This window comes from Bufo bufo, chromosome 8, assembly GCF_905171765.1.
Source record: "Bufo bufo chromosome 8, aBufBuf1.1, whole genome shotgun sequence".
In the NCBI taxonomy this organism is placed as follows: Eukaryota; Metazoa; Chordata; class Amphibia; order Anura; family Bufonidae; genus Bufo; species Bufo bufo.
Window position 1 is genome coordinate 89,288,719 of NC_053396.1, and position 27,407 is coordinate 89,316,125.

At 42.6% G+C, this 27,407-nt stretch overlaps 1 protein-coding gene across 1 annotated transcript in view; it reads left to right on the forward strand.

Annotated features, from left to right (window-relative positions):
- The window catches only part of FAM155B (family with sequence similarity 155 member B), a 339,760-nt gene that overhangs the window by 272,226 nt on the left and 40,127 nt on the right, over positions 1–27,407 (forward strand). Inside the window, 1 exon segment of the mRNA XM_040405070.1 lies at positions 20,613–20,784. Within this exon segment, the coding sequence (XP_040261004.1) occupies positions 20,613–20,784 (172 nt within the window).

Sequence of the window (27,407 nt, forward strand, 5' to 3'; positions counted from 1 at the left end):
TTATGCCCAGCCCAATTTTTTCTATGTAATTACTGTATACTGTATATGCCATACGGAAAAACGGAATGAACCGGAAACACTACTGAAACAGAAAACGGATCCATTAAAAAAGGACTGCAAAACACTGAAAAAGCCATACGGTCCTGTGAACAAGCTCCAATATAGTCTCAGTTGCCACCTCAGGCTGGATAATTTCACCAGAGCTTCTTTTTTGCTTTTCACACAGTTCTCAGTCTGAGCTTCAACTGTACACACCACACAATCTAAGCCGCTCCCTATGGGTAGGGTATAACAGCCTACTTTTGTAGCCTGTAGGAAGGAAACGCACTATTCTATTTTCACCCATTTTAACCCTTTAGCAGTGGTCAATCAGCACTCTGCAGCTTCATTCCCACGCAAAGCTTTGGTGATTTGTTTGCAGATGCTTTATTTGTCCCCAGGCCAGCAGTGGATCTTAAGGGCTCATGCACACGGCCATAGCTGTTTTTGCAGTCCAAAATTTGTGGATCCACAAAAAATGGATACTGGCTGTGTGCGTTCTGTATTTTGCGGAAGAGAACTTCCTACTATCTATAGAACAGTCCTATCCTTGTCTGTAAAACGGACACATTTTTGCAGGTGCCGTGGAACGTACACACGGATGCGCACAACACACTGTGTGCTGTCTGCATCTTTTGAAGCCTAATTAAAGTGAGTGGGTCTGCATCCGAACCGCAAAAAATGCAGATCAGATGCGGACAAAAACATGGTTGTATGCATGAGCCCTAAGGAGAAGAAGTATACGAGAAAGCTTCTTTTTTCTAGAAAATAGTCACATTTCATAGACAGAAAAGGTCAGAAAATCACTACTAAAATGTACTGTAAGCCCCAATAATGCATATAATTCTACTAAAGCCATGCTCTTACAGAATGATGCTTATCTACAATTAAAATGTGCGTTACGAACGTTGCTAGGTAAAACTACACAAATTGATACCCTTCCGCAGCCGCTACTTAATATTTCTAAACTAACGGCAGGGGGGAAACTAATTTCTAAAATATACGAATGTCTGTTACATCAAAAGACTAAGAAAAGAGCAATTACTAGCTTAATGCACAAATGGCGAGATGTCATAAACCCCCAGCAAGAAGAGTTCTGGGAATTGGCAATACAGGGAAAAAATTGTGTATCAAAGAACTTTTCTTATAGGATTACGCAATTTCAAATATTATACAGTCTACTACTCCCCTAAGATACTAATGAAGTATTATAAACCTAAAGTGTTTAGTTGTTTAATATGTGGGAAGGTAGAGGTGGATGATGTCCATATACTCTGGACATGTATAAAGACTCAAGAGTTCTGGGGACAGGTTAAGGACAGAATAGAGCAATACCATCGGTTTAAAGCCCCAGTAAATTTGAGATATGTGTATTGGGGTTGATGGATAAAACGGACACCCCCAACACCAAGAAATAGCATCCAAACTCCTTTTTTAAGCAAGGAAATGTATTATTGGACATAGGAGGTAGTGCTGTTCCCACGGTTAGGGAATGGGAGAGGCTTACTAGAAATTCACTTGCCAGAGAAGAATTTCACCTGGTAAATATCAAGAAAAAAAATAGATTTGTTAAATTATGGCAGAAATGGTTATTACAGTGATTTTCTCGGAGATGATGGGTAGTATAGTTTGGGACCGTGGGAGGCAGGGATGAGAGAAAGAGCAGGTTTTTTTTTGTTGAAATTTTTGTTATAATACTTTTTGCATGATGTAAAAAAATATATATAATAAAGATTATAAAGGAAAAAAAAAGAGGCATAATTGTTATGTATGGGAACTTTCTATTGTACACCCCATTCCAGGTCTGCCATTTCTCTTGGTGGGATGTCTATCTAAATGCGTTGCTGTAGCGCTGCCGTCTTCTATTGTCGGCTAAGACTGAATTCTGTTTGTACACAGAAGAACCTAAACAACACTGCAGTCTTTCTGCTTTTCCGGCTCCGTGCTCTTCTAACGTGTCTTTTTTTGGCTGCCACTTTGGTTTGCAAGATTCATTCTAGAGTGTGTATGACTCAGGCTCACTCTGTCACACATCATATCCAAATTCTGCCCCCATACTCCCACTTTGTTCGGTACAGTATCTCTGCCTTGCCTCCCCCTCAACGCCCTTCACTCTCTTGTTCCTCTGGTAGCCACCTCTGTTCTCTGCAGTTGTGTTAAAATTATACATTAACTTGTAATGGGGGAAAATGTACCTTTATCATAATTAGTCTAATCCTGGATCATTACGTACATGGAAGTGTTCCAGCATGATTTGGAGCTTTTTGATGCACTTCTGCCCAACCTGACACCAAACCAGAGTCTCCCCTGCTGATTTTTTATGGATCTCTAAAAGGCCATTAACATTAAAACACTGGCTGATCAAAATCGGAAAGCCATCCTGCAACCTTCACAAATGGATATGCAAAGGTTTCCCATCCATAACAGAATTTAACCGATAAAATTGCAGCTAGTCTGATTTTGGCCTGCAATTGTCTTTTGTCATCTTCCATTAGAGGTTTCCTGCTGTGCTTACTTCCTTAAAAAGACAAAGGCCTGTTCAACAGAACTACAGCGAATACACAAGAAGAACAAAATGTACTCTAAAGTCCTTTCCATGTGAAAAAATACATTTTTGTTATTATGTTTTTGAATATTAAAATGGTTGACCTGGAATACTGTCCTAAAATGATCATGCTAGTCTCCTGGTTCTGGTGTGTACATCTGTGCAGAGTTGCGCATCTGCAGATATGACATTAATCTTAATCTGCCTGTCCAAAAAAAAGTTGCCACCAAAAAAAAAAGGTCACACACTCTAATATTTCGTTGACCGCCTTTAGCATTGTTTCAATAAGCTTCTGCAATGTCACAAGATTTATTTCCATCCAGTGTTGCAGACATTTTTCACCAAGATCTTGCATTGATGATGGTAGAGTCTAACCGCTGCGCAAAGCCTTCTCCAGCACATCCCAAAGATTCTCAATGGGGTTAAGGTCTGGACTCTGTGGTGGCCAATCCATGTGTGAAAATGATGTCTCATGCTCCCTGAACCACTCTTTCACAATTTGAGCCCGATAATACCTGGCATTGTCATCTTGGAATATGCCCATGCCATCAGGGAAGAAAAAATCCATTGCTGGAATAACCTGGTCAGTCAGCTGACCTCATTCTTGGAGCACATACTGTTGCTGAACCTAAACCTGACCAACTGCAGCAATACCAGATCATAGCACTGCCCCACAGGCTTGTACAGTAGGCACTAGGCATCTGCCTCTCTTCTTACCCTAATGCGCCCATCACTCTGGAACAGGGTAAATCTGGACTCATCAGACCACATGACCTTCATCCATTGCTCCAGAGTCCAATCTTTATGCTCCCTAGCAAATTGAAGCCTTTTTTCTGGTTTGCCTCACTGATTATTGGTTTTCTTACGGCTACACAGCTGTTCAGTCCCAATCCCTTGAGTTCCCTTCACATTGTGCGTGTGGAAATGCTCTTACTTTCACTATTAAACATAGCCCTGAGTTCTACTGTTGTTTTTCTTTGATTTGATTTCACCAAATGTTTAAGAGATCGCTGATCACGATCATTCAGGATTTTTTTTCCGCCACATTTCTTCCTCGAATACGATAGGTCCCCACTATCCTTCCAGTTTTTAATAATGCATTGGACAGTTTTTAACCCAATTTTAGTAGTTTCTGCAATCTCCTTAGATGTTTTCTCTGCTTGATGCATGCCAATGATTTGACCCTTCTCAAACAGACTAACATCTTTTCCATGACCACGAGATGTGTCTTTTTGACATGGTTGTTTAAGAAATGAGAAGCAACTCATTGCACCAGTTGGGGTTAAATAACTTATTGCCAGCTGAAAGATAATTGCCCATGCAGTAATTACCCAATAGGAGGCTCATAACTATTTGCTTGGTTAAATCCAGGTGGCGCCATTTTTTTGGGACAGGCGGTGTAGATGGTGCATACTAACTCTTTAAGGTCCACCATGAACCATTGGTCTTCTGCACTTGACACATCTTATGCTTGGATCTATTCAAAAGTCTTTTGAGAGTAAGGGCTCATGCACACGACCATTGTTGTTTTGCGGTCTGTTTTTCACTGATTCGTTGTTCCGTATCTGAGGTTTTTTCTCTGTATTAACTCCTCTTCCGTTCCGTTATTCCACAAAACATATCCGTATGGTTTCCGTATTTGATCCGTTTTTTGCGGATCGTATACAGAAACAGTAACTTATTAATCACCAAACATATGAGCAATATGGTCTGGGCCTAGCATTTCTACAGTATGGATCCGCAAAACACGGATGAAATACGAATAACATACAGATGTGTTCCGTGTGCGTTCCATATTTTTTGAGGACCCATTGACTTGAATGGGGCCTCGGACCGTGATTTGTGGACAATAATAGGACATGCACTACTTTTTTGCAGAACAGCCATGTGGACAAATGGAAACGGAATGCACACGGAGTAATTTCTGTATTTTCTACAGCCCCATCGAAGTGAATGGTTCCGCATACAGTCCGCAAAAACCCCCCGAACGGAAGCGGAAATAAAATACGTTCGTGTGCATGAGCCCTAATAGTGAGATTGATCTCTCACTGTTCTGGTCTGGTCCTCTGCCCCTATGTGTAAGCATGATTAATGGATGTTATTTGTCATTGTAAGATTCACTGTTATGAACATCATTAGTATTAGGCTCTGTTCACATTAGCTGGATGGCTTCTGGTATTAGTGGAACCATGACAGTTATGACATTGTGTAACGTATCCTAAGAGGAGAAAATATCCTGCAGGAATACACTATTCTGGCCCATAGAACAGAAGCTAGGACCGGAGTGGATAAAATCCAAATCAATATTTTCACATCAAAAATCAAGAAGTTATATTGGCATCACCAGGACCTTGCCTAGAAGGCTAAGGCTACTTTCACATTAGCGTTTTTTGCGGATCCGTCATGGATCTGCAAAAATGCTTCCGTTACAATAATACAACCGCATGCATCTGTTATGAACGTATCCAGTTGTATTATGTCTTCTATAGACATGACGGATTCGTCATGAACACCATTGAAAGTCAATAGGGGATGGATCCGTTTTCTATTGTGTCAGAGAAAACGGATCCGTCCCCATTGACTTTCATTGTGTGTCAGGATGGATCGGTTTGGCTCCACTTCGTCAGACGGACAGCAAAAACGCTGCAGGCAGCGCCTTGGTGTCTGCCTCCAGAGCGGAATGGTGACTGAACGGAGCCAAACGGAGGCATTCTGAGCGGATCCTTTTTCATTCAGAATGCATTAGGGCAAAACTGATCCATTTTGGACCGCTTGTGAGAGCCCATGACGGATCTCAGAAAAGGAAAGCCAAGACGCAGGTGTGAAGGTAGCCTAAACAACCTACAATATCCTCATCAATAAAACAAGATCACAGTGTGAGTCCAAGTTTACTCATCCAAGATGCAAATCAAAAAACAATTATGGAACTCACAATATAGTTCATAATAAAGTATTTTGTACGGTAAAAAAATACATAAAGGAGAAAAAAGCTGCTAGATGGAAAGGCTAATACAGAAAAATAGCTGGGGCATGTAATAAGTCTTGTAACTAACTCTACATCCCATCTCCAGGTTATACCAGTTATAACAAATTGAGTTTGAAGTTAGTGTACTAACTCCCTATTCGCTGCACCTTTCACAGTAAGAAACCCACAGTCTTTCCTGAGTAGTAATACATAGCTCTCTTAGATCCAAAAAAGAGTAATCATAAGTCAGATGTACAAACCCTTTGACATAGCAGTTACAGACATATACAGTTCCAAGCACTGGCACCTCGACGTGTGTTTCACGTCAAGAGGCTTTGTTGGGAGGAGATAGCATTAGAAAATACATGGTATATATAAGGACCTAGGGAAGGGAGACTTCAGTCCCCTGTGTATGCTGTGTCCATGCTTATATGGGCTTGCTCATCCGGCCACTTCACATGACGTCAGCACGGTGACCCCCGGATCACAGAACAAACCCGGATGTGGAGCCACAGCGCGTAAGCCGGACCGCAACCCAGCAATAGACAAAAGATATGTGTCACTCCCTGCCTTCCTGGAGCCGTAACTTTTTTAATTTTCCGATCACATAGCCACGGTTTTTTGCAGGAAAAGTTGTACTTTTTAATGGCACCATTTATTATATCATAAAAAATTTGGTGGGAAGCTGGGAAAAAAATGTCAAATGGGATGAAATTGGAAAACAAAAACTATTCTGCCAGTTTTATTTGGTTTTACGATGTTTCCTATGCAGTAAAACTGACGAGTTACGTTTTTCCATGTCAGTATGATTACAGCAATAACATATTTATGTTTTTTCTTGTGTGTTAATACTAAAAAAAAATCTTTGGAATTTTTTTTTTCTTTTCATCGCCATATTCTGACCCCCCATAACTTTTTTATAGTTGTATCTATGGAGCTGTAAGAGGGTTATTTTTTGAACGACAGTCTGTAGTTTTTATTGATACCATTTTGTAGTATGTATGACTTTTGATCACTTTTTACGAAATTTTTTAGGGAAGTGAAGTGACGAAAAAAATAGTAATTTGGCAACATTGATGTTTTTCTGTTACACCGTTCACTGTATGGGATAAATATTATATTGTTATAGTACAGACATTTTAAGATGCAGCAATGCCCATGATGTTTAATTTTTTTATTGTTTGTTTATTATGGGGAATTTTTATATATATTTTTTTAAATATTTTCAAAGCTTTTTTCCTTTTTTGCCATTTGTTTTCTGTAATAGATTTTATCCACTACAGAATACAGAATTCAGTATATTATAATGCACTACTGCCACCAGCAGGCCTGCATTGGAATATACTAGTAATCGGCCTGGAAGCCTTGTACAGGCTCAGTCCTGTTACTAGTATGGGAATCCTTCCCCAGGGTAAGACGGCCCTGGCCAGGAATAGTGCGGATCATGGTTTTAGTGCTCCTGGATGACAGGGTCACACATTTGAGGGGTTAGCTCCGATCGCAGACAGTGGGCCTACTATGTAAAACAGCATGGGCACCATTTTAAATATCCTACTTCCTCCGTGGAGGTCTGGAACGGGTTAAAGTGACATATGCATAATAGGTTAAGTGACCAATGCTCAACAAAAATACATTGCCAATACAGCTGAAAAAATGTCAAACTGGATTTGTTATAACCGGTATAATCTAGTTTGGAGATTGGATGATGAGTTAGTTAGAAGAACTTTTATCTAATATGTATATACTTATTACATGCCCCAGCTATTTTTCTGTATTGGCTTTTCTATCTAGCCAATTTCTTTTTCTCCTCTATGTATTATTTATGAACTTTTGTGATGCCATACACTTTAAATAAACTCCTGAAACTTTATTATGAACTATTTTGTGAGTTCTATAATAGTTTTTTGATTAGCTCCTTGCATCAGGGTTGTAAACCGTCCAGAAATTTTTGGACAGTCCGTAAAAATAGGTGACTTTTCTCCTGTGTCCGTGAAAAAAAAATAGATGTGTCCATAATTTTTTGGAGGCTGGTGGTACATAGCTAGATTATTTTGGTGATAATTATTATTATTTTACAGTTCAGAGCAAATGGAGGTAATGAGGTCTTATGAGTATATTGAGCTATATACATGCACTACTATTTTCAATTTATCTGTAAAAAATGTTGGCTGTCCAAAATTTGGGGATAGGTTGTCCAGAAAAAAAGAAAAATTCTGGTTGCCTTCAATTTTTACCTTGATTCATTATGCCACCTGATTACTATTATGTGGCAGAAAAGTGGGAAAAGAGAAAGATCCTATTCCAATACTGCCTCCAGTACATATCCAGAGTTCTCTCCAGATTGCAGCTAGAAGACTTTTGGGGAGATTTATCATAGACCAGCATTAGGCCGGGTTCACACGAACGTGTGTGACCCGTGCCTGTGAAGTGGCCCGCAAATAGCGGGCCGCAATGCTCGATCGCCGGCCGTAGGTCAGCCGCATCGGATCGCGGACCTATTCACTTTAATGGGTCCGCGATCCGGCCGTTCCGCTAAAAGATAGGACTTGTTCTATCTTTTAGCGGAACGGAAGTGCGGGACGTAACCCCACGGAGGCACTCCGTAGTGCTTCCGAGGGGTCCCGTCCCATGCGGCCGTTCCGCGATTCCGGATTATAGACCCATTGAAGTGAATGGGTCCGCATCCGTGATGCGGAATTCACACGGAACTGTGGCCGTGTATTGCGGCCCGCGATTTGCGGGCCGCAATACGGCCACAGATCACACACGTTCGTGTGAACTAGGCCTTAGAGATGAGCGAAGAGAGCTTTGGATTACTTCATCTTAATGCTGTACGGAGATCCATCTCTATACGGTATCAAAATGTATGGGCTCCGGTGAGGTGAAATTCATTATCTCCAAAGTCTCGCAAAACCATTTTAAAACAGGTATCCGAAGTTGGCTTCAGTACCGACTGGTACCTTGGTACTGAAGGTTTTAAAATAGTTTTCAAGTGGAAAAATCAAATCCCAAAGTTATACACCGAAGTCCCACGGATACCCATGAGACTTCGGTGATAACGAATTTGCCTCTCTGGAGCCCATACATTTTAATGCTGTATGGAGGGCGGTGTAGAAATGCCACTTACGCCTAGATTTAGGTGCAATGGCATAAAAAAAAAATTGCAAATATGGGTCTTGTTACTTTTTTACACCAGAAAATCATGAATTCCCCTCTCTGTGTTTGGGCATCCTTTGCCTGTTCTATGAATGTGTACTACAGGCTCAAATCTGATCCACTGGGCAGCAAACAGTAGAGAAAACCCCACTGAGACATTCTGACACACATTTAAAGGGGTTTTCCTTTTTCTTGTTGTTTTTTTTTTAAGTTGGTGGCCTTAGAGTTGGCCATCAGTAACTGGCAGGATCTCATACTTGGCACTCACACTAATGTGCTCTAATGCCGTAGCTCAGCTCCATCCACGACACACAGAGCTGCAGTAACTATCTTTGTTCACTACACACAGTAGAGCTATATTTTTAGCACTGACCTCTGGAGCTACTGCAGAACAGCAAGGGTGTTGGTCCCTGTAACGGACCGTTCAGCACACAACTCCGTTCAGACGATATTCCCCTTTCCAATGCACAGGCAGCTACTGCAAACTACACGAACACTGGAAACCGCGGAACAGGAAAAGCATACAGTCAGCTTACACTCCTGGCAATCAGCATACAATCCAATTCCCCCAAGAACGAGACGACACTTTGTTTTGAGGTCAAGCAGAGCTGACTGTACTTGCACGTACAGCCTCTTTTATTCACAATCCACAAACATAGTACAGCCCACAGGGTTTTGAAATACAACCAATCAATATATTACAACACATACAATGTAAGTACAGCAGCAAATCGGACACAATGGGACAATGGCACAATGGGACAATAGAAACACACCCAGCATATTCCTCCGCTCTGTCTAGGACAGGGATCAGCAACCTCCGGCACTCCAGCTGTTGTGAAACTGCAACTCCCAGCATGAATACTTGCTCTGCTCTTCTAAGAATTCACATAGAAATGAATGGAGCATGCTGGGAATTGTAGTTTCACAACAGCTGGAGTGCCGAAGGTTGCTGGTCCCTGGTCTAGGAGATAATTGAGTCAATTTCTGTATCTACACAACTATCTCCTAAGCTGAAAAGTTACACTTCTTATAAATTGTTACAACTTTGTGAGTTTACATTGTACATACATATAACTTATATAAATTTAACCAGTATAACTTGGGGACAAACCTATCCAAAATTCACTTGAATAGGTTCAGGGGTTTAAAAGTTAGTAAAAGTATCTTAAAGGGCCGTAATCCAGGGGCAGGAGGCTGGCAAACAGCCCCCTCCAAAACACTGTGGTGAAGTGGCTTTCGCCACAGTCCCCACTGATACTGATGGCCCATCCTGAGAATAGGTCATCAATATGAAAGGATATGAAAACCTCTTAAAGGGAGGTAGCACACAAAGCTTTTCTTGGCAGTTTTTTGTGCATTTTTTTTTTAATATATACAGCACCAGTTCAAAAACAGCTCAGTACAGATACCAATTGCATAGTCAGTTTAGCTCTTTCTAGTGTGTAGAGTGTGAAACTACAACTCCTAGTATGGCCTGAAGAGTTGTAAAGGTATGCTTGGTGTTTCACAAAAGAGAATGCGTCTTTCCTAAGGATAGGCCATCAATATAAAATTCTGAGAAAACCCCTTTAACCCACAAGGTGATTGATCTAAAGAATGAAAAAAATTTTTTTAGTGGCCGGCAAACTATGCAAAGACAAAGTCATAGCTGGGAGAAGTCATCATGGTGGTGTAAACCAGATGGAGAATAACTAAATTTAAATGTTTATTGTGCCACTGACTGAGTCTGATCAGTGTGGTAGCATCTCATATAATCTACAGAGCAATAATTGGTGGTAATTATTGCTCTGTAGATTATATGAGATGCTACCACACTGATCAGACTCAGTCAGTGGCACAATAAACATTTAAATTTAGTTATTCTCCATCTGGTTTACACCACCATGATGACTTCTCCCAGCTATGACTTTGTCTTTGCATAGTTTGCCGGCCACTAAAAATTTTTTTTTCATTCTTCAGATCAATCACCTTGTGGGTTAAAGGGGTTTTCTCAGAATTTTATATTGATGGCCTATCCTTAGGAAAGACCATGAATATATTATCATCTGGGGTTCGACTGGAAGCATCGGGAACAGTGCTGCTTTTACTAACTCTGGCTACTGCACATCAGACAGAGCTTTGTAGTTCTAGCACCAAACAGATGATCAGTGGTGGTGCCTATAGAATAGGGCATTAATATAAAGGTAATTATGGACCTTGTGATATCATTTTGAGGGGGTTGTTTTGTGTTTATTTTGTTTAAATATTAAGTGAGAAAAGGTGGATCTTTTATTTTATACAACCTTTTTAACCTTTTTAGTTCCACGGATAGATTCATCGCTTGTGTACACTGCAATGTGATAGGGGAAGCCCACTCCCTCCGTAAAATATGTACATGCAGCAGGCAACAGTGACCATGGCATCTATAGGGTTATATGGCCAGGATCGGAGTTATCTTCAATCCTGGGTGTTATAGTGGGAGCCAAGCTGTCAGTATGTCGGCTCCTGCTACAGTATGCTTACAATGCTGTGCCACCCATGATCATCTTGACGTACAGTGCATGTATAACACTTTTTATTTTATGTATTGATTTAATAGTGATTGTTATCCTTTTTATTCTGGTGGCTATGTAGATTTAATTCTTTATAGATAGAAAGTTTTTTATGGAATATACTATTCCATAATGTAAAAAAGGTATACCAAAGGGTGGGTTCACATCACATTTTTGCCATCGGTTTAACGTATAAAAAATGTGTATGTTAACGGATGCCTCAGACGTATGCCGTGCAATGTCATCCATTCACCATAGAGTTCCATTGTAAAAAAAAACATATACATTTTTTACCAGACACTACAGAATAGAAACGTGTGGGGTGCTATGCTTTTGTATCCTTAAAGGGGTATTCCCATCTCAGACAATGGGGGCATATCGCTAGGAGCAGGGAAGGTGGTGGCTGGTGGACCCGGGTGAGGCCACCACTAAGCGCTCTCCCCATAAAAGTGAATGGGAGAGTACCGCACTTGCGCGAAAAACCACTCCCATTCATTTTTATGCGGCCGATGGAAATAGCCGAGCCAGTGCTCGGCTATTTTGCGGCCCCATAGGAATGAATGTAGGGCGGCTGGATATGCACAGTGCGCCCTCCACCACTTTCAGGTCCGGCCACCTCCAAGCACTCTCCCTATAGAAGTATATGGGATCCGCAACTATAGGATATGCCCCCATTTTCTGAGATGGGAATACCCCTTTAAGCATGCAGCCAATTTTAATTTTTTTCTTCCCTACCTTCCAGGAGCCATAACTTTTTACATTTTCTATAGCTATATGAGAGCTTATTTTTTGCAAGACGACATCATTTTTTAATGGCATCATACTAATTTACGCTTCTGTGTTCACTGCAGATGATTAATGTTTTTATATTTTATTGGTTCTGTCACTTTTGGACACAGCGATACAAATTATGTTTACTTTTTTATTGTTTATTCCTTTTTGAAAAATAGGGGTGATTTTAATTTTGGAAAACATTTCTTTCACTTTTTTTACTGTAATTTTTTGTCCCCTTAGGGGACTTAAATATGCGATTTTTCTGATCGCTTGTACCAGAGATTACAATAGAATACTATTGCAGTCTATGGGATTTTGACAGGCGTTCTGCTAAGCTATGTTTCAGACACAGCTTAGTAGGTAGCTCACATTGACAGGCCTGGGGTCTTCACAAGGCCCCAGGCTGTCATAGCAGCCAATCAGAGCCCTGCAATTGCGCCGTGGGGGATCTGACCAGAGCTCTATCCCTCTGTCTAACTCCACATATGCTGTGATCACTATTGACAGCAGCATTTCAGGGGTTAAATGACTGGGATTGGAGGCATCTGTGATCCCTGTTACCGAAGGTTGCTGTCCACTATATTATACAGGTGGCACCTGGGTGTATGGAGAGAGCTCAGCATGTCAGCGCACTCCATACTTCCCCTTAACTCTTATGACGTTCAGGTACATCATATTGTGTTAAGTGGTTAAAGGGGTTGTCTGGCCTAGGAAATAAACTCTTTCACACTACAGTTTTTTTTTCCCGTTTTGCGGTCCGTTTTTTGACTTCCGTATACGGTCCGTATACGGAACCATTCATTTCAATGGTTCCGCAAAAAAAAACGGAATGTATTCCGTATGCATTCCGTTTTCGTTTTTCCGTTCCGTTTAAAGATAGAACATGTCCTATTATTGCCCGCAAATCGCGTTCCGTGGCTCCATTCAAGTCAATGGGTCCGCAAAAAAACGGAACACATACGGAAATGCATCCGTATGTCTTCCGTTTTTGCGGAACCATCTATTGAAAATGTTATGCCCAGCCCAATTTTTTTAATGTAATTACTGTATACTGTATATGCCATATGGAAAAACGGAACAGAAATGCAACGGAAACCAAAAAACGGAACAACGGATCCGTGAAAAACGGACCGCAAAACACTCAAATAGCCATACGGTAGTGTGAAAGAGGCCTTAGGCCTCATGCACACGACCGTTGTTTTATTCCGTGTCCGTTGCGCCATTTTTCGTGATTTTCTGCGGACCCATTTATTTTCACTGGGTCCGTTGAAAACTCGGCTAATGCACCGTTTTCTATCCGCGTCCTCGATCCATGGTTCCAGTCCGTCAAAAAAATATAACCTGTCCTATTATTTTTGCGGAAAACGGTTCGCGGACCTATTCAAGTCAATGGGACCGCTAAAAAACGTGGAGGCACACAAGATTGTCATCCACATCCGCGTCCTCTCCTCAAGGAACCATAAAATAGCTTTTTTCCATGACCGGTGAGGCCATTTACTGGAAGAGGACACATGTTAGGAGCACAGGGACTGTCAGCTTTTAGGCCAGTCAACCCCTTAAACATTATTTGAACAGAGCCTAAAAATGCAATAAATGGTAAATTGGCACTGAGCAGGAAATGAATTCCATGGTTGTCAGCCTGCTGGACCTGGAGCACTGTTCCACTCGCTGCAGCCTGTCAGCATGATAAAGAATCAGTCAGTCTCTCTTCTCTGCCCAACTGTCATTGTTGCATTGCAGAGAAAGAAATCAGCAGTGCCCCGCTCCACCACTTGCGTCGTGACTATAGACATCATCCCGCCAGTCTGTCTCAGCAACTAAGATGCAAAACAGGCTGGCCCTATGGCACAATTGCTACTGGATATGGAGTCAGACTAAGGACTCCTTAGACCGACTCAATATGTAGTTAGTTACACAGCTGATCGATGATACTGTGGGGGCAACAGCCAGGAAAGTGAACAGTGCACAAATTTAATTGCACCTCACCCGCTGCCGCCCCTTATGCAGTCTGGCAGCCGGCGCCCTGTGCAACTGCAAGGGTCACACATAGCTAAGGCCGGCCATGCCTACACATTACACTTACAAAAGCTTTTATAACATTCCATTCTAAATCCATAGGCATTAATATGGAAGTGGTCCCTCCTTTAGCAAACAAAATGTCAGTGTAGGGGGAGGGGAGGAACACCAGAATGACAACAGAAGGAAAATGACCAGGAACTAGGCCTCAAGGCTAGGGAAAGGGAAATGGTGACCACCTAAGGAAACCCTAAACCTAGCCCTTACTCCTGTCAGTATGAATAGACCCTGAAGGTGGGAATATTCATACACTGTAAACTTAGGCCCTAGTAACCCTGAAAAGCCCTAGGATTAGTGACAGGGTCTGAGACTACACTTATCTTCAATAGAAAATGGATGAGCAGGAACTCAAATGAGGACCACACACCAGCTCTTCCAACTCCAGGCAGAGAATATCAACCACATGGTATGAAGTGTGAGTCCAGACTAAATAGAGGAGCAGTAATGACAACAAGCTCCACCTGATACAAGAGGTGTGGTCATTACCAACAACAACACTGCAACAAGTGAAAACAGATGACCTAACATGCAGCCAGTCTCTCAGATCTTCTAACCTCTTTCACTGGAGGGACCGTGACACAAAACTTCCACTCTTTTAGGTGAACTTTGGAGTGTTTCTGAGGGAATGTTTGCTCATTCATCCAGAATAGCATTTGTGAGGTCAGACACTGATGTTGGACAAGGGGGCCTGACTTGTAATTTCTATTCTAGCTCATCTTAAAGTTGTTTGATGAGGTTGAGGTCAGGGCTCTGTGTAGGTCAATTCATTTCTTTGGCCGACAAACTCACCCAACTTGGACTTTTTGGACCATGTTTGGTTCTCTGGAGCACAGTGATGCTGGAGCAGAAAAGGGTCTTTCCTAAACTGTTCCCACAAAGTTAGAAGCATGCAATTGTCCAAAATGTTTTCATATACTGAAGCATTAAGATTTCCCTTCACCAGAACTAAGGGGCCTAGACCAACTGCTGAGAAAGAACCATTCAATTACGGTTTATGCACATGAAGGTGTACAGCCTGTGCCTGTATTGCGGCCCACAAACAGCAGGTCCGCAAAATAGGGGCACCAGCCATATCATTCAATGTACTTGAATGGGCCCGCAATCTGCAAGGTTCGGGGTTGAGACATGGAGTAGAAGTCTACGGAAGCACTACGAAGCGCATCTGTGGGATTTCAGTTCATGCCTCCACACCGCAAATAAATGGAACAGGTGCGGAATGATTCTTGCGGATTGCAGACCCATTCAGGTACCTATGCATTGCGGACCATGCGGTCTGCAGCACTGAGTGCACATGTTCATGAGCCCTTATTTCTCCTCTACCAAACTTTACAGTTGGCACAATGCAGTCAGACAAGTAATGTTCTCCTGGCAGAGAAACGTGATTCACTCCACAGAACATGTTCCATAGTTCCAGAGTCTAGTGATGCTGTGCTTTACACAACCCTCTGATGCTTAGCATCATACATGGCAAGGTGAGGCTGCGGTTAATGCCAGAGGAGGTTTGGAACTGCGCTTAACAAGTCAGCAGAGTGTTGATCACTTTTATGCACTCTGCATCTCCACTCTGTAACTTTACGTGGTCTGTCTCTGCGTGGTTCCTAAACACTTCCACACACAGTTCATAATGGAATTGACTTGTTGCATCGGTTACCTTCTATTACAGTGCCATGCTCAAATTCAGAGTTCTTTAACTACCCAACGATGTCTTTCAAGGGCAGATCACCCTCTTCCTCATGTTTTCCGAGACTTTAAAGGCTCATGCACATGACCATTGGTGTTTTTGCGGTCCGCATATCGCGGACCAGCAAAACATGGGTACTGACAGTGTGCGTTCTGCATTTTGCAGAAAGGAATGTTCTGTGATCTATAGAAGAGTCCTTTGTTTAATAGGACATGTTCTATGTTTTTGCGGGGCAACGGAAGGGACATGTGGATGTGGACAGCACACAGTGTGCTGTCCGCATCTTTTGTGGCCCCATTGAAGTTAATGGGTCTGCATCAGACCCAGAAAAATTGCAGATCGGATGCAGACAAAAAACATGGTTGTGTGTCTGGTACCTGTGCATTGCGGACCGCTATCTGCAGTCCGCAGCACATGCACGGGGAGCAAATGTGTTAATGTACGTGAGCATTAGGCTTCATGCACACGACCGTTGTTGTGTTCCGTTTCGCAAATGGGGTTCTGTTGTTCCGTGATCCGTTTCCGTTTTTGTTTCCGTGTGTCTTCCTTTATTTTTGGAGGACCACCAGACATAAAGGAAGGTAAAAAAAAGTCTAAGTCAGGTTTGCCATGGAAATGATAGGAATAAAACGGACGCGGACGCACGGACACGGATGACAATCTTGTGTGCCTCTGTGTTTTTTAGCAGTCCCATTGACTTGAATGGGTCCGCAAACTGTTTTCCGCGGACAAGAATAGGACAGGTTATATTTTTTTGATGGACTGGAACCACGGATCACGGACGCGGATGGCAAACGGTGCACTATCCGCATTTTCAACGGCTCCATAGAAATGAATGGGTCCGCATCTGAAACGCTAAAATCGGCGAAACGGACGCGGAGACAAACAACGGTCGTGTCCATGAGGCCTTAAGGCCTCATGCACACGACCGTTGTTTGGGTCCGCATCCAAGCCGCCATTTTGGTGGCTCAGATGCGGACCCATTCACTTCAATGGGGCCGCAAAAGGTGCAGACAGCACTCCGTGTGCTGTACGCATCCGTGGCTCCGTTCTGCGGCCCCGTTAAAAAAATATAACATGTCCTATTCTTGTCCGCGCTTTGCGGACAAGAATAGGCATTTATATTGCCGGCGCCCGTTCCACAAATTGCGGAAGGCAACACGGGCGGCTTCCGTTTTTTGCGGATCCGCGGTTTGCCTAAGGGAAAGATCTGCACGAGTTCTGTGTTTAGACCCGCAGATGTTTTTTGCTCACAACCACTGATGGAAATCGCTGACCGAACACTGAGGCCTCGTTCAGATTTCCATATCAGTGTCACATCCATGAAAAAAAGTGTCCATTTTTCATCCATGAAGGATCCGTGTTTGGTCCATGTGTCCGTTTTGATCCTCCATGCGTCATCTGTAATCCACAGACGCTGCTCAGGTGCAAATTAATTTCCAAAGAATCTCCTATCAATCTCCTGTCAGTCTGCCATCCGTGTTGGGGCTCATGCACAATAACGTATTTTATTCAGTGTCCGTTCCAGGCGGACCGTATATGGAACCATTAATTTCAATGGGTCCGCAACGAAAAAAAGGAAGTTACTCCGTGTGCATTCCGTTTCCATATGTCCGTATTTCCGTTCCGCAAAAAAATAGAACATGTCCTATTATTGTCCGCTTTACGGAAAAGGATAGTACTGTTCTATTAGGGTCCAGCTGTTCCGTTCCGCAAAATACGCAATGCACATGGACGTCATCCGTATTTTTGCGGACCACAAAATACATACGGTCGTGTGCATGAGGCCTTGTGCTGTGATTTTCACAGACCCGTGGGCGTGTTTGGTGCACATCACAGTAAAAAAAATACTGATATGTGCACAGACATATTAAAATGCGGACAGCATACGTAAATGAAAAACAGAAATGTGAACGTAGCCTGACTGTGTGAATAAAGCCTTCAATTCACCGTTCTGTGGTCCGCAAAAAAAATATAATCCTGTCCTATTCTTGTCCGTTTGGCGGACAAGAATAGGCAGTTATATCAATGGCTGTCCGTGCTGTTCCGCAAATGTCGGAAAACACACTGAGGCCATTTGTGTTTTGCGGATCCGCAAAACACACACCAGTCATGTGCATGTAGCCTTAGGCCCCTTTCACACGGGCGAGTATTCCGCGCGAGTGCAATGCGTGAAGTGAACGCATTGCACCCGCACTGAATCCGGACCCATTCATTTTTATGGGGCTGTGCACATGAGCGTTGATTTTCACGCATCACTTCTGCGTTGCATGTAAATCGCAGCATGCTCTATATTGTGTGGTTTCCACGCAACGCAGGCCCCATAGAAGTGAATGGGGCTGCGTGAAAATCGCAAGCATCCGCAAGCAAGTGCGGATGCGGTGCGATTTTCACGCACGGTTGCTAGGAGACGATCGGGATGGAGACCCGATCATTTTATTATTTTCCCTTATAACATGGTTATAAGGGAAAATAATAGCATTCTGAATACATAATGCATAGTAGAATAGTGCTGGAGGGGTTAAAAAAAAATTAAAAATAATTTAACTCCCCTTAATCCACTTGCTCGCGCAGCCCGGCTTCTCTTCTGTCTCCTTCTTTGCTGTGTGCAGGAAAAGGACATGTGGTGACGTCACTCCGGTAATCACATGGTCCGTCACATGATCCATCACCATGGTAAAAGATCATGTGATGAACGCAGTGACGTCACCACAGGTCCTTTTCCTTCACACAGCAAAAAAGAAGACAGAAGAGATGCCGGCTATGCGAGCAAGTGGATTAAGGTGAGTTTAATTATTATTATTTTTTTAACCCCTCCAGCCCTTTTGTACTAAGCATTCTGTATTAAGAATGCTATTATTTTCCCTTATAACCATGTTATAAGGGAAAATAATACAATCTACAGAACACCGATTTGTGTACCAGTTTGGGTACCAAGCATGAGCAATTTTTCTCACGCGAGTGCAAAACACATTACAATGTTTTGCACTTGCGCCGAAGAATCGCACCAGTTCCTGCAACGCACCTGCACCTTTTCCCTCAACGCCCGTGTGAAAGAGGCCTTAGTCTACTTTTACACTTGCGGCAGAGGAATCCGGCAGGCAGTTGCCAACTGATTGCATTTTAAGACTGATCAGGATCCTGATCCGTCTTACAAATGCATTGCAAGAACTGATCCGTCTGTCCGATTGTCTTCTGGTATTTTGAATGCCAGATCCAGCACTAATACATTCCGGCATCCGGATCCGGCATTCACGCAAGTCTTTAGTTTTTTGGGCCGGAGATAAAACCGTAGCATGCTGCGGTTTTATCTTTTGCCTGATCAGTCAAAAAGACTGAACTGAAGACATCCTGATGCATCCTGAACAGAATGCTCTCCATTCAGAAATCATGGGGATAAAACTGATCAGTTCATTTCCGGCATTGAGCCCTTTTGACGGAACTCTATGCTGGAAAAGAAAAACGCAAGTGTTAGGGTACTTTCACACTAGTGTTTTTCTTTTCCGGCGCTGAGTTCCGTCCTAGGGGCTCAAATCCGGAAAAGAACTGATCAGTTTTATCCTAATGCATTCTGAATGGAGAGTAATCCGTTCAGGATGCATCAGGATGTCTTCAGTTCAGGCTTTTTAGAAAAACGTAGCATGTTGTATTTTTACCTCCGGCCAAAAATCCACACTTTGACTGAACGCCGGATCCGGTCTTTTTCCCATTGACTTGCATTAACCCTGGATCCGGCGCTGTGTGTTCAGTCAAACCGGATCCGGCTTTTGGATGTTAAACCCGAAAAATGTGAAAAAAGTTAAAGTCCATAAATGGCGGATCCGTTTTTTCCAATGCATTTTTTCATTGTGATCAAAATCCTGATCAGGATTCAAATGTAATCCGCTTTCACACGTTTTTCCGGATCCGGCGGGCAGTTCCGGTGTCGGAATTGAACGCCGGATTAAAACAACGCTAGTGTGAAAGTAGCCTTACAGTACCCTTGTATATGTCAGAAATTCGTAGTAGTGCATTGCTAGATTCCTGTGTGCTGCTGTATGGTGAGAACTTAGTACTGAGAACATCCAGTGAACATGCCTCAGGCCCCACAGAAAGACAGCACAGAACCTAAGTGTCTAATTTATTATTTTTACATGCTCATGTGCATGAGGCCTAGGTAACAGAAAAGCTTCTAATACTTTTCTGAACATTGATATGGAGGTAGATTATTTTAGGGAAATAAGCAGTATTTGGTGAATCTGCATCAATATAGGGCATTACATAGACAACAAAAAAGGAGGTATGCTATTAATACCCGCATCTCTCACTTTACAAGCAGGAGGCTTTACTAAAATCATATAGTACCACTGCTGAAAATGTAGTGCACTTCCATTGCAGTATTTTATGGTTTGGTTATCTATGTGTGTACTTATCATCATTACCACTAGGTGGCATTTCTTGACTTTGTTTTCAAAGCAATAGAATAAGGATCAGTTTCCTCAGGATGAAGTTTCTAAATTCCACTTTCGGTAGCACTTTAGTCCTATGCCAGCAATCATAAATTTATTATCCATCCCATGGATAGGTGGTTAATATTTTTTTTGGTTTAACACCTTAAGAGTATGGGGTATAAAATGATGCCAGTTCTATGTTTAGCGTTAATTGAGACATCATTCTGCTTTGCAGTCAAATAGGTGCAGCTTTATATACATCTATAGCTTACATGTCTATATTATCCGTCTCATGGTCGATCTATATATTTTCATCTATGACATCTATAATCTATAAACTATGGTTATGACTGATTAAATTGGTGAACATTTGACATTTTCTCTAACTTTCATGGTTCTGTTTCATTTATAGGCCGTCTACAAAGCCTGGCTGTGCTCAGAGTATTTTAACGTGACCCAGCGACAGTGTCGTAATGGTATTCCCTGCAAGCAGTACTGCCTGGAGGTGCAGACCCGCTGTCCCTTCATACTACCTGACAATGATGACCTAATCTATGGAGGGTTACCTGGCTTCATCTGTACAGGTGAGAAACAATAGAAGATGTTTTGCTAGCGAAAACCACTTGTGTCGAAGAAATATAGTATCAGAAATAAAAACACAGTCACACGACATGAAAATGGCATACCTAACATAATGGCAGGGCACATGGTGAATGGAGATAAGTATGGAACTGCTGTTATATTGACTACCAACATATACCAATAGGGGGAGCCCACTGCTTACATATTTGTACAAGTCTGCACGTTGAAAATGCAGTCTGATCTGTGGAAACAGGTTATTACTAGGGATAAGCGAATCGACTTCGGATGAAACATCTGAACTCGATTCGCATAAAACTTAGTTTCAATACTGTACGGCGCGAGTGCTCCGTACAGTATTAGAATGTATTGGCTCCGATGAGCCGAAGTTATTACTGTGGTACCTTGGAACCAGACCCGAGTTCCAGCTATTGTACAGGGGTTAAAGGATGAATACCAGAGAAGGGTGAATACTTAGGAACTGCCTGTTACACACAACAAATATTGTTATATTAGAATAGTTTTTTTGATTTTTATATGTAAACTTCAGAAAGGGTGTGTGTATATAAATAAATATATATATTTATATATATATATATATACAGTATATATAATATTTCATGTAAAACATTTTTTTATTGAACATGCAATCTTCTAATCGCTTATACCATACTGTTGCAATCTGTGGTATTTCCACTGGCTGCCTGTCAGGCCATGCCTTGGGCACAGCTTTTCAGGCAACTAGTTATGACTGCGCTGGTAGCCTTCACAAGGCCCCAGGCTGTCATAGCAGCCAATCAGGGCCTTGCGATAATGCTGCTGGGGCTCCAATTGCAAGGCAGAGAGAGCCCTCTCCCTCTGTTTAACCCAATAGATGCTGCAATCGCTACAGACCATGGCATTTCAGGGGATAAATGACCAGGATTGAATTTATCTCTGAACAGAGTCGCTGCTGGTGGGTGCCTGCTGTATTGTTCAACTGGTACCTGCTGCATCTGAAGTGAGCTTAACGTGTGAGTCCAGCCCCTACAACTCCTTAATGCTTATGACAAACGGGTATGTCATGGTGGGTTAAGGGGTTAAGAACTTTCCCTGTATTGGTGTATATACAGAGATAGCTTTCAATCATTGTAAGATCATCAACCACTGGATGGTTAAGTAAGCCTTATTGTACGTTCACACGATTATTAAATCATGTGAGAAAATCCAAATAAGAGTTTGCAGTAGAAATCCAAGGTTGACCTTTGTATTTCTGACATAGATTTGCAGTTTGAACTGCCATGGCTTCACAGGCAGATTACATAGCTCCACTGTATTTGGCTAACTTGCAAAGATCTCTATGTGGAATCTGTGTCAAGACATGTCACTTCTCAAAATTGGTTTCAAATCTGCACTCACAAATCTACACTGAAAAAATCTGCAGGTTCATGATAACCAAGATGGACTTACATTGAGATCAATAAAGCACAGATTTCATATGAATTTAATTTGGATTTTTAAATTGCGGTCATGTGAACATACCATTACTGATTGGACACCAAGCATTTGAGGGAATTTTTTTTTATTATTATTGTATTGTACTCATTTTGAGTTGATCTTTATTAAACATTTTAAACCACTGTCTTTGTGCAGCCTTGAGTTTCTCTAGGAGCAGAAACAGATTTTTCACTCTGTTCTGTCAGGCAGCCCAGCTGACAGGCTTCTTGTCTCTGATCTCTGACCTTATAAACATTCATTATAGCTCAATTCATATCTTACTGATAATAATGTGGCTTTGAATAAGTGTTTATGACTTTTTAGTAATTTAGAGATAAGGTTTATTAGATGACCAGCACAAAGTGAAAGTACCATTCACACAGCTAGAAAAACTGTTAACCCTTTGTGACAGAACCACTCAATATTTTTAATAAAGACCAACTGAAAAAAATGATTTTTAGCCCAAAATGAGTAAAATGCAATCATAAAAAAAATTCCCCCGAAAGTGTACATGGCCTTTAAGATTAGAAACATTTACAGAACCTGTTACTTTACTTAGAATTATAAAGAATTAGGATATCATCACACAGGCCTATTTTAGATTGTGCTGCATTTTAGGGTCCATATTTTGGATGCCATCATAGCTTTTCCATGGTTCTCCTGAACTGAGCTTAGATCATCATATGGCACCACAATTATCTACATTTTCTCCAGTAGAACTACACAGGATGCAGCCTTTTTAGGGCCATCTTATATGCGTCTGAAGGTAAGAAGGGGTTGGCCAGATTCTGAAATTATTTGACAATAGCTCCTAACCTACCGTATTTTTTGCCCCATAAGACGCAGTTTTTCCCCCCCAAAGTGTCCCTGCCTCTTTTGGAATGAATACTAATGAGCGCTTCCATTATGGAAGTGCTCATTATTACCAGAGGACCGGGAAGCAGTGAGGGCTCTGTACTCACTGCTTCCTGGTCCTCCGCTGTTGGCTGTGCTGTGGCTGCGCACAGCATGACGGTGCTCTGTGACCTCACGCTGTGCACGCCGGTTCACAACACAGCCGACGGAGGAGGAGGAAGAAGAGCGCTGGGGTGTGTAGCGGCGGTGCCCGGAGCAGGAGAGGTAAGTGATTTTTTTTTTTTTATGTCATCTGAGGCATGGGGCACATCTGAGACAGTGGGAGCTGATCAAAAGAGGCATGGGGGCTGATATGAGGATGGGGACTGATCATATGAGGCATGGGAGCTAATATGAGACTGGGGCTGATCAAAAGAGGCATGGGGGCTGATATGAGTCTAGGGACTGATCAAATGAGGCATGGGGGCTGATTTGAGACTGGGGGTCTGATGTGAGGTCTGAATGGGGTCTTATTTAAATTGGGGCTTATATCTGAGGTGTGATTGGGGGTCATTCACTTTGGGGTGTGAGCTGAGGTCTAATTGTGGGTCTGATCTGAGGTCTTATTGGGGTCTTATTAACATTGGGGGATCTGGAGGGCGTGGCTAGCCGAGCATGTGAGCGGCCGCAGGTCCGGTGAGCTCCCGCACACCCTCGGCATATTATCCTGATAAACCGCTCCAGATATCATACTTGGATCCCTACAGCCTGTCTTACGGTGCCCTGAGTCCTGCGGTACCTGTGTTACAGCAGCAGGAGGAGAAATGACCGGCCGGAGAGGAGCTAAAAGCGCCGATAGAGATATCCAAGATGGCGCCGGACCCGACACGCTGAGGCCCCGAGAGCGCGCTGGGGAGTTTCAGCGGGAAGCAGCAGCTAAGCTGGGCAAGTATGTCCGTAATACAGCCTCAACCCCAGCAAAGAATAGCAGTGGCAACAGGCACAATCCTCCCACTGATTCGGAGGAAGAAGATACTGCTGTAGACACTGCAGCCAGGCATGTCTCTGACATAAGTGACTCCCTGCTAACTTATAAAGACAGAGCTGAGATGGATGCCGATCCAGAGTCAGAAGAACCTACTCTTAAGGACGTCCTGCGAGCCATCACTAAATGCATTAAGTACTTAACCGCTCTTACAATGCAAGTGGGCACTATTAAAGAGGACGTGTCGATAGTGCGCCATGATTTAAAACGGTTGGCGGAACGTACCACTGCTTAAGAAGGCCGCATGGGGGATCTGGAAGACGCCATACCACCTCTCAGAAGGGAAACGAGTGAGCATGCCCGCAAGCTAGATGTTATTGCGGCCAAACAGGACAACTTGGAAAACCGTCTACACAGAAATAATGTGCGTATTGTGGGAGTACCGGAAAAAGTGGAAGGGCCGAAGCCTACTGATTTCTTTGAAAATTGGAGTAAAGAGCAATTTGGGACAGAATCCCTCACTCCGCTTTCCGCAGTAGAAAGAGCGCATCGGGTTCCAACCCGACCCTTACCACCGGGTGCCCCACCTAGACCAGTGCTCATGAAAATACTCCAATATAAAGACTGGGACATTATTCTCAGAAAAGCTCGTGAAATGCCTGCAATGTCCATTAACGGCCAGAAGGTGTCACTCTTTCCTGACTATTCTCTGGATGTCCAGAAAAGAAGGGCGAAATTCCTGGATATAAAACGTCGCCTGCGAGTTCTCAACGTGTCCTACTCTATGCTTTATCCGGCAAAATTGAGAGTAGTTGCCTTTGGGACTACCACATTTTTTTAAGACCCAAGAGAAGCGGTGCGATGGCTGGATCGTCATGAGCAACAACTCCACGCAGCGGAACCACAGGCAGACGGGGACTGAATTATCTCCTCTTCTTATTGCCGTTGAATACTTGAATATACTGCACTGAATGCATGCATGAGAATGTGTTCCTGAATGTTTATGCTACTATGTACTAGAGTTTCCATTTTGATTGCACTGTTTTCCCTTTCTAACAAAAGATATCAGGGATCCATAGAAGTTGTATAATATAGCTAGGTTGGAGATTATATTGAAATTGCATAGTCCGAGGGGGTGATAGCAGTGGGTCCACGGACTCTACAGGCCCCAATGATTGCAGATTCTATTTTCATTGTTCCGTGTTACATGGTTCAGAGTTTACTTTTGTATTTTACTACCACTCCCCTCACGGGGTAGCCAACTACGGGGCTGGGCCCGGTGGTGCTGACTGGTTTTGGTTATTGATCCTGCGGTCCTGTCATTGGAGTTTTTGCGGTGACCTGTTGGTACGGCCGGTGTCCGTCCTTTGGTTCCAATTGTTTACATGGGGTAGGGATAGGGGGGTTCCAAGAGTCGCGGTTAGGGAAAATTGGGTTCCTAAGAGGTACGCTCTAATTAGTCGCTTGGTGATGTTTGATGACTATGGCTAGCTCCGTAAATCTTCTGAGCTGGAATGTGAGAGGGATTAAGGACATAGCTTCCACACCACGTACTCCATATACGCCAGGGGAGTGAGTATTCTGGTTCATAAAAATATTCAGTTTACCTGCATCACCAAAATAATTGATGAGGAAGGGAGATATACAGTACAGACCAAAAGTTTGGACACACCTTCTCATTCAAAGAGTTTTCTTTATTTTCATGACTATGAAGGCATCAAAACTATGAATTAACACATGTGGAATTATATACATAACAAACAAGTGTGAAACAACTGAAAATATGTCATATTCTAGGTTCTTCAAAGTAGCCACCTTTTGCTTTGATTACTGCTTTGCACACTCTTGGCATTCTCTTGATGAGCTTCAAGAGGTAGTCCCCTGAAATGGTCTTCTAACAGTCTTGAAGAAGTTCCCAGAGATGCTTAGCACTTGTTGGCCCTTTTGCCTTCACTCTGCGGTCCAGCTCACCCCAAACCATCTCAATTGGGTTCAGGTCCGGTGACTGTGGAGGCCAGGTAATGTGGCGCAGCACCCCATCACTCTCCTTCATGGTCAAATAGCCCTTACTTTCAAAGTTTTCCCAATTTTTCGGCTGACTGACTGACCTTCATTTCTTAAAGTGATGGCTACTCGTTTTTCTTTACTTAGCTGCTTTTTTCTTGCCATAATACAAATTCTAACAGTCTATTCAGTAGGACTATCAGCTGTGTATCCACCTGACTTCTCCTCAACGCAACTGATGGTCCCAACCCCATTTATAAGGCAAGAAATCCCACTTATTAAACCTGACAGGGCACACCTGTGAAGTGAAAACCATTTCAGGGGACTACCTCTTGAAGCTCATCAAGAGAATGCCAAGAGTGTGCAAAGTAGTAATCAAAGCAAAAGGTGGCTACTTTGAAGAACCTAGAATATGACATATTTTCAGTTGTTTCACACTTGTTTGTTATGTATATAATTCCACAAGTGTTAATTCATACTTTTGATGCCTTCAGTGTGAATCTACAATTTTCATAGTCATGAAAATAAAGAAAACTCTTTGAATGAGAAGGTGTGTCCAAACTTTTGGTCTGTACTGTATATACTTGCACTGCACTTTATTTAATCTCAAATGCATTCTTATAGGGATCTATATCCCTCAGCCCTATTCACCATCGCTGATAAGGAAAGTGATCTCCTTTATCGCGGACTTGCCACAGGTTCCCACTCTACTTTTCGGTGACTTTAATACTGTTCCCTGTCAAAAATTAGACAAGCTCAGCCAGACCTCTAGTGTGATTAGTGAGGGTATTACTCCCTTTACGCGCTTAATACAGGGGGCGGCGCTTTTTGACTTTTGGAGAATGAGAGTATTCTTGTCACTCTTGTTCGTATGGCTCATTTTCTAGAATTGATTTGGTGTTAGGAAATGAAGCTATGGGCCGTTTTGTACGAGATATTGTTTACCTCCCTAGGAGGTTGTCTGATCATTCGCCGTTACTGACAATCATTTCATTACCTCGCAGCCGCGCTTGCAGCAGGGAGACAGGTGTTGGAAATTTAACCCGAATTGGCTGCATATACTAGTGGATGTAGCAGATGTTAAGCAACAATTGGCAGAATTTTTCACTTTTAATTTACCTACTGCTTCGCGGATGATTGTTTGGGACGCGCTGAAAGCCTTTCTACGAGGTATTCTGATAGCGAGGGTTAATGGGAGGAAAAAGGAGACTAGAAAAAAGGTGAGGAGACTGACGAAAGAAGTAGCAGAAACAGAAGCTGAGTTTATATTAAATCCATCTGTAGATTCTGAGAATAAGTGGAAAGAGGCCCAAAAGTCGCTGAATGATT